The 12,493-nt window shown below is 44.0% G+C and overlaps 1 protein-coding gene across 2 annotated transcripts in view; it reads right to left on the bottom strand.

The window, feature by feature from the left end:
- Positions 1-7,333: 7,333 nt before the first annotated feature.
- LOC148532066 (galanin peptides-like) overlaps positions 7,334-12,493 on the bottom strand; it is a 30,900-nt gene continuing 25,740 nt past the window's right edge. For both annotated transcript variants that reach the window (XM_088468440.1, XM_088468441.1), the window contains 2 exons: positions 9,139-9,216; positions 7,334-7,546 (listed from right to left, as the gene is read on the bottom strand). In XM_088468440.1, coding sequence (XP_088324566.1) covers positions 7,485-7,546; positions 9,139-9,216 — 140 coding nt within the window. In that variant the 3' untranslated portion in view covers positions 7,334-7,484. The remainder of the gene's footprint in view (positions 7,547-9,138; positions 9,217-12,493) is intronic.

The raw sequence follows: 12,493 nt of genomic DNA, 5'->3' as shown, positions 1-12,493 counted from the left end.
ACATCGGCGATGCCATCATTACTATATATATGTATTTTTTTATGTTAAACTATATATATCTTATGTTTATTTGTATTGATTAATGATTATACAGCTGATTTATATTTAATTATGCTGATTATTAAGTGCTATTAAGTGTTCTACTAAACTGGTGACTGGTTGAATTAGGGTTACTTTAAATACCCATCCTTGACACAGTGAGATCTACCTTCTGATGAAACCGTTATAATTACAAGAACGGAGAAACGCGTTAAGAACTTGGATATACTAGCTATTATTTTCCCTGTGCATCAGTTGATGAAGTTTAAGGCTGACTCCATTTGCATCGACATCAAATATTGAGACCGCGGCACGAGTGGCACTGCATCTCACAGCTGAACCTGGGAGCTTGAGATGGGTGACCTTATACACTAAAACCGGACAGAGATTGTGAGTATGCCGGCAAGTGAGTGCTGATAAGCGGAATCTCCTGCAATACATGCCCTGGAGGCACTGTCATCATGAGTTGCATTTAGCCTGTTTCTCTGCCTAGTCGGCGAGCGGGCGGCAGTCAGCAGAACTTAATTTTCAGGATTCCTAATTAAATCGCTGGATACCTGGATATACAAATAAATCATCACTGTGCCATTTAACTGGGAATATAATTGTTCATTGAACTGATTATGGATGATTTTTTCCTTTAAAAAGACTCTTTTTTTCTTTTCTGTATAGCTGGTATAGATCATATATCTCTTGATATTTTTATATGATTGAGCCTTATAGGCTTTATGCACTTTATTATTTTTATTATTGCTAATTGCTGTTTAGAGTAATAAATGCTTTAATAAATATTGATTATACTGTAGCGCTCTCATTCATATTACTTTATTGTGATATTGCTTGTTATTTAGGCAGGATATCAATTTGTAGTTTTGAGTTTTGAAAATTGTGGTTTTGCTGCACTTTTGTGGCTATTTTGGTCTATAGTAATTTTGTTGGTTTCAAAACCACCAACAAAAAGACAAAAAGGACACACATGCCTCGGGGGGTGCTGGGTGGGCTTCAATAGGGTAACCCCAGCTGAAGATGGCATTACCCACCGCATACAAGCCTGGTGCATGTGAGAAATGTGGTCAAACCCGCATTTTTGGGGTTTGACCGCATTTCTACCGTTGCTGCATCCCACCAAATATCTTGTCAATATAGTCATTCATACTTTTGTATTACTTCAATTTAGTGTTATAAAGCACTCCTCACCTCAAGTTTATTCTTCTCATGATACCTTTATCTTCCTACACTGTCTTCAGGGCTATCCACATGTCATATGCTGACACCTTCCCATGAATTATGGAATAATCATTTTGCTCCACACTCAAGCCTATGGTTTCCATGTCTTGATCCACATCATCAGGTTTAGGATTGCCATCTGGATAACTGGTGGTCTTCCACAACCTCTTAATTTAAGTTGCATCTCCATAGCGAACTTCCATGTTCGCTATGGAGATGAACCTCTCAAATTTGATCATGATCATGCTGGGTGCTGCTGCTGTGTACATGCTGTGTGCTGAACCAAACAAAAGACTCACTGTGTACTTCACACTCAGCGTACTGTGACGCTAGTGGTACCTGGGCCCATGACCTGTTGATATGTTCTATTGGTTTAAAATCATAGGAGCTTAACAATAGGCACCAGCGGAATGTGAATATGGACTTTAAGCCACAACAGTGATCGTTAACCAGGCTTGCAAGTTTATTGTAGGAATACAGTGATACAGTGGTACAGACAGTAATGACATCTGCTCATGTAATCATGGTGGGATTAAGGGGAAGATGACAGGGGCGGTCGCACTGGGGTCCCCACACACAAAAGGGCCCCCACACAGGGTTGTTGTGACCCTTTAATTATCGAGAACAGGTGCCCAGCAGCACCTGTTCCCGGACAGGGGATGCCGCGGTTGTCCTGCATGCATGCATAGTGAGTACACACAGCACTGAGCGGCTCCCTAGTCCCCTTATCAGTGTCATGTGACACATCATGTCCGTGATGCTGATCGCTGATGAGGGGACTTGGGAGCTGCTTTGCGCTGTGTGCACTAACTCTGCATGCAGAAGTTGAACACATGTCTGGAAGGTGAGTACTCAGGGGCCTTGGGCTGGTCACTGTACACAAAAAGGGTAGTACTATAGGGCATATTGGGCGGGGGCAATGGGGCGTAGGGTGCCCATTTTATTGTAGGGAGCCCCCACAACTTAGTAGCCCTGGTGCCCCCGCAAGCTTTAATCCAGCCCTGCATGTAATCTAACTTTTTACCACCCACTGCTTCACTAACTGGTGACTTAAAATAATCATTTATTCTATTGCAGAAACTTTAAGTTAAATTGAAGCATTAAGTAAGTTGTAATTTTTTTTTGTTGTGTCAGTTTGTATTATGCTGTTTACTGTATGTTAAAAATATTTATATTTTTAACTACTGAAAACCTCCTTGTTTCACATGACAAGTAACAAGCAATATACCCCTATTTGTAGAGTGCAGCGATACCATTGTATTATATTTGGATCTTTTAATCTTTCTCGGTAAGTTTGGTGATTCAGACTAGGGATGGACAAACGGCAGTCCCGTATCGACTTTTGGATCAATACAGTATCGGCAACACTGTATTTAATAACTGCAAATATGATTGATCTTCTCCAGGATCAATATCAATATCGCACATGTTCAGTTAAGGAGTTGGTAAGGTCACGCTTGCACAGTTGGAGAATAAGGGAAAGGTCACGCTTGCACAGTTGGAGAATAAGGGAAAGGACACGCTTGCGCAGTTGGAGAATCAGGGGAAGTTCACACATGCACAGTCGGAGAATTAGCGGAAGGTCACGCATGCACAGTTGGGGGAGTCAGGGAAAGGTCACGTATGTGCAGTTGGAGAAGTAGCGGAAGGTCACACATGTGCAGTTGGAGAATTAGGGAAAGGTCAAGCATGCACAGTTGGAGAATAAGGGAAAGGTCACTCATGGACAGTTGGAGAATAAAGGTCAGGCATGCGCAGTTGGAGAATAAGGGAAAGGTTGAGCATACACAGTAAGAGAATAAGGGAAAGGTCACTCATGCACAGTTGGAGAATAAGGGAAAGGTCACACTTGCACAGTTGGAGAATAAGGGAAAGGTCACTCATGCACAGTTCTAGAATCAGGGTAAGGTCACACATGCACAGTTGGAGAATCAGGGTAAGGTCACTCATGCACAGTTCTAGAATCAGGGTAAGGTCACACATGCACAGTTCTAGAATCAGGGTAAGGTCACTCATGCACAGTTCTAGAATCAGGGTAAGGTCACACATGCACAGTTGGAGATTCAGGGTAAGTTCACTCATGTGCAGTTGGGGAATAAGGGAAAGGTCACGTAGGGACAGTTGGGGATTAAGGGAAAGGTCACACATGGAGAGTTGGAGAATAAAGGTCAGGCATGCTCAGTTGGAGAATAAGGGAAAGGTTGCGCATACACAGTTAGAGAATAAGGGAAAGGTCATGTATGCACAGTTGGAGAATAAGGGAAAGGTCACGCAGGGACAATTGGGGAATAAGGGAAAGGTCAAACATGGACAGTTGAAGAATAAAGGTCAGGCATGCACAGTTGGAGAGTAAGGGAAAGGTTGCGCATACACAGTTGGAGAATAAGGGAAAGCGCACACATGCACATTTGGAGATTCAGGGTAAGGTCACTCATGCACAGTTGGAGAATAAGGGAAAGGTCATGCTTGCACAGTTGGAGAATAAGGGAAAGGTAACGCTTGCACAGTTGGAGATTCAGGGTAAGGTCACTCATGCACAGTTGGAAATCAGGGTAAGGTTACTCATGCACAGTTGGAGAATAAGGGAAAGGTCATGCATGTACATTTGGAGAATAAGGGTAAGAACATGCATGTACAGTTGGAGAATAAGGGAAAGGTTGCGCATACACAGCTGGAGAATAACGGAAAGCACACAGGTAAGATGATTGGTGCAAGCATCATGATTTTGGAATAGATCCTTGATACATCATGTCTCCTATAATAAAAAAAATTGCTATGTATCGGGCATGAAGATTAATCTTATTGAAATATCGTTCTTTGATGTCCATCCCTAATTTAGGCAACAAAGAATTTATGTTGTCATTTTATTTATGACCACTCTGTAGCTATGAGCTCCACAGCTGACCGCATGTTTGTTATCACCAGTGACCTATACAGGGGAATCAGTTCTTCTCTCTTTCTGCTGCTATTTCTTCTCCCAAGCTCCAGCCTAGAGGAATCCAGCTCTAATGCAACAGGATACTGTACTGTCTCCAACTGGTCCTAGGGGTGAGCCTGCAACCTCTCTCTCTCTCCTTAATAACTATACTGTGCTCCTGTATTACAGAATCCAGCTCTGATGCAACAGGATACTGTACTGTCTCCAACTGGTCCTAGGGGTGAGCCTGCAACCTCTCTCTCTCTCCTTAATAACTATACTGTGCTCCTGTATTACAGAATCCAGCTCTGATGCAACAGGATACTGTACTGTCTCCAACTGGTCCTAGGGGTGAGCCTGCAACCTCACTCTCTCCTTAATAACTATACTGTGCTCCTGTATTACAGAATCCAGCTCTTAGGGGCCAGGCCTCTTGCCTGTCTCCAATTAGTCCCATGTCTTAGCTTTCCTGCCTCTAGCAGGATGTACCACAGTTAAATACTGAGCTACCTACTGGGATTCAAATTAGTATGGTCATCGCATTATTAGCATGTTGGGGTTCGATTTTCGACATTTTTATTGACTACATCAGAACTGTATACTAGTCGCACACCATTTTTTGTGGGGGAGAAATATATAGTGCCATCTACAGTAGCTGATAATTATGACAATGGTACTAGATGTACTAAGATGTACTTAGAAAGCTTGCTGACAGTGGGGGGAATGGGAAAAATATTCACCTTTTCCCATCTTTGTTCAGACATTAACTTGTGCATTAACGTGCAAATGTGTCTGCCAATATTAGGGAGGGATTTATTAACTTACCACTACCTTTCTCTGAAGCCAGTGGGGGCTGCCGATATTACTCTGTGGTTAAGCTAAAAAAACAGGAGATAGAGGGCCTGATTCACTATGGATCGCTATTACGATCGCAGCTGCGATTAGGCACACAAGGGTTACTGTGAAAAATATGCCATTGAATACAAATGCAAAGCCGTCCCACAGCCAGCATAGAGACACCCACTACTGGTATCTCATATCCATAATACCTTGCAGTCCTGCGTATACATCGGGAACATCGAGTAATATCGGCCCTTGTGCACATTTAGAGCAGGTCTGTCCTTACTCAGCAATTTCTAACCTTGTCGCACGCAATACGTATACAAGCTTGCATATGCTGTCACAGTGGCTATTTTATGCACGTCAAGCAGACAGGCACGCGTACATCTCTCCGACCACTCCCTAGTCACCGCCCCCAAACGCTGACCTCCCATCACTCACTCTGCGATAGCTTTGTTTCTGTATGAGTGAGCGATCGCAAGGCTAACTCGCGCAGACGCACTGTGATGCATGCGCAGCACACATCATCCACCAATCTGCGTACACTGTTGCAGTTGCAATCCATGATGAATCAGGCCCAGAATATGATAAGAATAGAACTTCTCTTCCTAAACTGACTTATTAACTCCCACTGCTGGGCAGGATCAGAACATACAGCCCAAAAGAGTCTTTCCAGGTTGGTAGGCTTTGCTTCCCCTTTTGGTTTTGGAGAAAACACTCAATAGAGACAGTGTCAGGAACAGAGCTACTGGCGGCAATGAAGGGGCCCGCAGCCGGCGGCATTGTCAGCACTACTAATAAAGTGTCAAACTGACTCATTACAGTACACCGCGGCTGGCCACAGTCCATAACAAAGAAGGAGATGGTCCAGCTGGGAGAGGAAGGCGCTCCCCCCCCAGTCCACCATGTTCAGCAACCACAAATCAAAATGCTGGGTGCGCACTGTGATGCATAATATGCTAGTGGCGTGCCCGGCCCCAGTGGCTGCACCTTTCATCCTGTACCCAGCAGCAGCTACTCCTCCCACAATGTGTCGGGAGAGACATCATGCCGACCTTATGTCATGACGTCTCATCTGATGATCATCTGCTGCTGCACCAGTGAGGAGCATGAGCTGTCTATGAAATGAGTAGGTTACCATCGATGGCAAAATAGCAAGTAGCTATGCTAACATCGATGGAGGGAATCCATCTGGTTCTCCCCCATCGATGGCAAAAGCATTCGACATCGGCCATAAACCGTTGATGATTATGAATCATCTATTGTCGATGGCCATCCTTAGAAAGGAGCTGACTGAGCAGCACTGTGCAACAGCCGGTAGCACCCGCCCCTAGCCTCTCCCAGCCACAGCAAAAAAGAGGAACAGTTATTGTAAGTTAAAGAAGGGGATAGTGATATAATCTATAAAAGGGGCAGGATGGTGGTAATGTGAATTCAATATATAAGTGTGGGTAAATGGGCATACAGTATGTAAGGGGGTGATGGGAATACAATGCTTAAGGGGTGGTGATGGGCATACGATATACCGTATAAGGGGAGGTAATGGGCATACAATATATTAGGGGGGTGATGAGCATACAATATATAAGGAGGGTTATTGGCATCAGAATATTACTCTCCACATGTCCCATTATAATGCCATCAGACCCATTCACATGTCCTTATGAGCCATAAGTCTCCTTCACATGTCCTTATGAGCCATAAGCCCCTTTCACATGCCCTTTATGTGCCATCAGTTTCCCCCCCCAATGCACCTTATACGCCATCACACTCCTCCTTATGCTCTTTATGTGCCATAAGTTCCTTCCACTTACAGCTTTTCTTGAATAATATTGCCTGGCGTATAATATTATCATAATGCAACAGTCTGAGCATTAGGACTAACTTTTTTTATATATATATATTAAATATAATGTGGGGAAGGAAGGATGGGGGGTCGCTAAAACTCTCTCTTGCCCAGGACACCTAAAGGTCTAGCTTCAGTTCTGTCCATCCCTTTCCTCCTCATAGCAGAGCAGCGGGTGAAAAGATGCCGTTCGCATGCACCTGCTAACAGGAAGACAGCCTATCAGGTTAACATAAGCTACAGTATGCTAGATATAATATAATGACCAATAAGAGGCGACTTAAAAGCCATTAACACCAATATAGATTCTAGGGTCGATCCCCTGTCAAGAGGTCTAAGCTTTATATAGAAATGTAGTGAGAGTGTCATATGTGTATGGTTATACTCGTACAAGGACATTTAGTCAATTCAGATTAAGTTCATCACACATTTTTTATAGGAAATACGTCAAACAGCAGCTGCTATTTTTTATTGTATGGCTTAATTTTACTTAAGCGAAAATACATTGTAGTAATCATTGGGATATATTTATAAGTGGAACTTTCTGAACATTAAATGAAAACAGTTATTGGATAAGTCATCATTATGCAATCAAATACAAAGGATTTATTTCTTTCAGGACTGGTTTGTTTCTTCTGAGGACATGGGTGAGCTTAAGTTATCAAATGCTCCAGACTCTGCAAAGAAGAGAAAATAGAGATTGAATAATGTTAGTATGAAAACAGAAAATGTACTGGTTACAAATAATGACCAAATCACATGGGGACAAAATTAATCCAGGTAAAGCTTTTCTTTTAATATGCTGCGTAAAATGAAATATTGTAGAACTTCACTACGTGATTACAAATCAGTTGTAATTACTGAAATTTGGTACAACCTCTTCCACAATTTCCTTTAGTAAGTGAAATAATGGTTACCTGCCAAAAGGTGTGAGGGTGCGTAACCTGGATGAGAGGAAGGTAATACCTGCATTAAGGACTATAGCTATAGGGGTGCACAGTGTTCTGCAGTTGGTTGCATGTGACCACAAAGCATTTATCAAGGCTTGTATGCACTTCCTCATGGCTGCCTGTGGGGAACTTGCAGATTACCTATGACCGATGACTACCCCTTATTGGACAGATCTGCAGTATCTCGGTCTGATCTGACAGTCAGCAGCTGGTGCATCTCTCTCATATGAAATAGAAGGATAGTCTGCAGCAAGTTTACCTGTCTGTCAGCCAGAAGAGAGTGTTTAGGTCAGCACTTCTATTCTACAGTACCAAGTGGGCAAATGACAGTGGCCACATAAGGCCTATCAAGCTAGGTTTTTAAAATAGTTCTCCTAGATTTCATTTACATTTTATCTATGTAAAACTGCTTTAGTGACACACTGGCCTGAATGTAATTAAGGTCTGTAGCTAGGCTACACAAGCTCACAGGGCCTCATTCAGAGGCGGTCGTAGGATGCAAGCAGTCGCTCACAAACAGGGCGGCCGCTTGCATCCTGAACGGCCGCCTCCATGTCGGTCGTTAGGCTGTGGGTTAACACCCACAGCTCTAACGACCGCTAAGGGAGATGGTCGCGATGGTCAAGACCATCGCGACCATTGGGGCTTACGACGAGACCCTAGGCTAGGGTCTCGTCAGCCTTAAGCCCCAGGGAGCTTCCTGCTCTGTTTGAGCAGAAAGCTCCCCACTGACGATGTCAGTGGGGATGCCCACAAAACGGCAAGCGTTCCGAAAGGAACGCCTCCGTTTGGCCGGGCACGCCCCCTGCCCACCCAGCAAACGGAGCGAGCTGTCAATCAACATCGACAGCTCGCTCCGTCTGCTTCGAGCCCGCTAACGACGGGTGATCCGTCATTAGCGGGGGCTCGCGCATGCGCACGACGGAGCAGTCTCCGTCGTGCGCATGCCCTGTGGACCAACATCGAGTCGGTTGCGAGCGTCTGAATAAGGTCCTCAGTCTCTTACTGTATAACTCACTGAACTATGCACTCCTTCAGTGCCACAACTTAGCCACTGTGCACGGCGCTCGGGCAGCTAAGCTCCTCGATAGTAAACTAACCAGGAGATGGTAGGTCATTTTGGAAGAACACTAACTGATATACTAAACACTTTAAGAATATTCTTTTCCTTTAGTTGATTGATCCCATGAGATTATAGTCACAAAATTGCCCCTGTTGCCCTATTCTAAAGGCAGAATTTCAGAGCTCTGGCATAATGACCCATATTTCACTTAGTTATCCATGTCAAGATCATACAGGATTTAGTAGGATGTTCTTACCTTTCAGATGTAGGTAAGTTAAAAATTCAATCAGTGTGCGCAGTACATTGTCATCGGACAAAGTCCTAAAAAAGTTTCCTAGGAATACAAAATTTTTTTTTTAATATACATGAATGTGTCCTGTGTATGTAGTTTATACATGTGCAAAACAATGTTCCACCTACAGTACAGTAAGCTACAATGTGCAGTTTTTGACAATGAGATAGAGATGGAACAGTGGGCCTAATTCAGACCCGCTCGCGAGCGCTCTACGCTCGCAAGCGGGTCGATGTCGCCCAAGTGCACATGCGCACGACGGAGGCGGCTCCATCGTGCGCATGCGCGAGACCCGAATAACGACGGCCAAGCCGTCGTTATGGGTATCGCACCAAAGGGGGCGTGCTGTCGATGGTGATTGACAGCACGTCCCCTTTGGAGGGCGTGCCGGGGGTGTAGCTGCCCAGACGGAGGCGTTCCCATGAGAACGCCTACCGTCTGGGGCCAGCCTCACTGACATCACTAGTGATGTCAGTGGGAGTGCTTTTGGCTCTGATAGAGCCAAAACCACTCCGGGGCTTGTGGCAGCGAGACCCTACCGCAGGGTCTCGTCGCAAGCCCGATGGTCGCGATGGTCTTGACCATGGCGACCATCATTTTGACCGCTCGCTATAGCTGTGGGTGGTCACCCACAGCTATGCGAGCGGCCAGGAAGCCGCTCCAAAAAGGAGAAGGGACGGCCCTGATTCAGAGCGAGCGCTCTGTCAGAGCGTCCGGCTTCAGGACCTGTATCTACTGCAGTAAATTGCATGCTTGGCTAATGATTCAAAATCCCTCATTTGTCAATGAGTGATAAAACTTGTTTCGTATGATAGATGGTGCTCCAGCCAATCAGCTCCCAACTGTCATGTTTCAAACAGATGACAGTTGAGCTGATTGGCTGGAGCACCATCTATCATACACGAGTTTTATCACTCGTTGTGAATGATAACACTCGTTGATAAAAGAGCCCCTGAAACGGGAATCTATGTTATTGTAAAACAAATGGCTGATTATTTTAGGATAATAAGCTAAGGGCAAACAATTAATCATTCTGTGTCATGGCACGCCATTCACTGCAATAAACGTTGTGTCACATTTCCTGTTCTAGAGAAGTCAGCAGTAGCACCTTGCCCCTCTCTGTCTGACCTTTAGTCTACCTAATGCCACTCTGATCTGGTGTGATGAATGGCCCTGTGGGGTATAAATCTTATTTCTTACCAGTCTTGCCCAATCACACTATTCCCATGTACTATAAGCAGTGCTAACTTTATAGGACGAGGGCAGCCAGTATTTCTTACAGGATGACATGCCGAATACTAATAAAGCAACTGTGTCATATAACAGATCCTATAGTGGTTTTCATAGTTGAAGATAGTGAAGGTCGTGTTTGATAAAACTCAACCAAAATAATTGTTGAAACATAACAGCTACTTAGTACATACACAGAATAAAAACATAAAATGATGAATAATAAAATTACATCTGCCCATTGTATTCTGGTTGTAAGAACAAGTAATCACATTTTTATTCTCTGTAACAAGGGTCATAGTGAGGTTAAATATTGTACATATCTCCAGTTCTATTAAGGTCTTTTAATTATCCCATCATGCTTGAACAGCAACTATTAGAGTCCATTAGCTTGGCTCCACAAATATGAGTTTATTTCCCAGTGATATCTGAGAGTACCAAGCACAGTGGTACAAATATTGTGTCATTCTAATGTTACTGATCCAAGTGTTGAACAAATAAAGGCATCTCTTGCTGTGCAATGTCATATCACCATGGGGAGGAAATACAAGGACTCTGGATATCTGTCAGACTTTTCTATCTGCTGTGACGGCGCCATCTTTAATAAGACTTCGCCATATAGGGGGTGCTGCATGGGTGCTGGTGAATCTCTTTTGAGTGCAGCATGTGTCTGGGTACCCCTAGAACTAAGGGCCCTTGTACACGACCTGCACCCATTATAGTTGCACCACTGCAACTTTTACAATATTCTTTAACTTTGTTTAGCCACTTCTTAGCAAATATCAGGACGGGTTGGCCATTATCTTAACTCAGCACCTAATGTATATGCACATTGGTTTATCACTCTCCAGTTTATCATTTTTCAGAGCTTAGTACATCTGGCTTTATGAGATACTCCTATGAAATTCTTGTGTTTTTAAGGTTTATAGAGGTCTATTTATCAAGCAGTGAAAAGTGTGGCTAAGTGAACCAGTGGAGAAGTTGCCGTAGCAACCAAACAGCTTTGAAGTAGCATTTATTATTATTATTATTATTATTAACAGTTGCATATATAGCGCAGCATATTCCGTTGCGCTTTACAATTGGAAACATTTATAGAACAAAACAGGGTAATAACAGACAGACATAGAGGTAAGAGGGCCCTGCTTGCAAGCTTACAATCTATCAAGTACAGTCTATAAAATAATAGGTAGAAGCTGATTGGTTGCATTTGGCAATTTCTCCACTGGTCCACTTCTCCACACTTTTCACTGCTTGATAAATAGACCCCATAATGTATAAAAGTTTCTGTTGATTAATCCTTGCTTTACATCATTTTTTTATGTTTAAACATTAATTTTGTTGAAAAGTACCAATAAGTCTAAAGGTTTCATTTTATTGACCAGCTACATTTGTAATTCCGTGAATGGGTGGGTAGGGATCCCAGTACATTGCTTTGCCCCGGGCATGGGCGCCGAGAGGGTGGGGGAGCGGGTACATTTTGCCCGGTCTTGCTAGAGGGGCCCAGCGTGGCCCCCCCTCCCTCACAGCAGCTCAGCACACAGCTTGTGCTGGGCTGCTGTGTGAGACTACTCGCAGCTGCTGCAGCAGCAGGAGCAGTCTCCTATGGTTGCGGGGGGGAGCGATCACACTGATCACGCCCCCCACTGCTTAGCGCCGGGCTGGGAGGCTTACAGCACCCCCTCCCTGGCACACAGCGCCAATACGCGGCGCTGCAAAAGTTATATATATATTTTTCAAGGGGGCATGGCCACGCCTCCTGCGATTAGGCCACACCCCCTGCTTTTAAGATTGCCCTGTCTCAGCTAGCTAAATATATTGTGAACAGCCGCATATTTAGGTTAAGCTGTTAGATCCAGTTTCCTATAATATAAAATAAGTTTGGAGAGAAAATGTGTGTACTTTTATCTCATGGAAACTAGCAAACTATAAATACTGGAGACATCATGGAGACAGATGATACCAGTATAGTCACCTGCCCTGGCAGAGAAGGCTCATTTCACATGTTTTCCACTACATTTTGCAGCGTGCCACATAAATGCATATAGGCCATTTGGGTGTTAGTACATAACACTGTGCAAGGAGGAAG

Source organism: Taudactylus pleione, unplaced genomic scaffold (assembly GCF_031769625.1).
Source record: "Taudactylus pleione unplaced genomic scaffold, aTauple2 ptg000085l, whole genome shotgun sequence".
Taxonomy (NCBI): Eukaryota; Metazoa; Chordata; class Amphibia; order Anura; family Myobatrachidae; genus Taudactylus; species Taudactylus pleione.
Note: the sequence above shows the minus strand (reverse complement) of the source record. Positions and strands in the feature narration are given on the sequence as shown.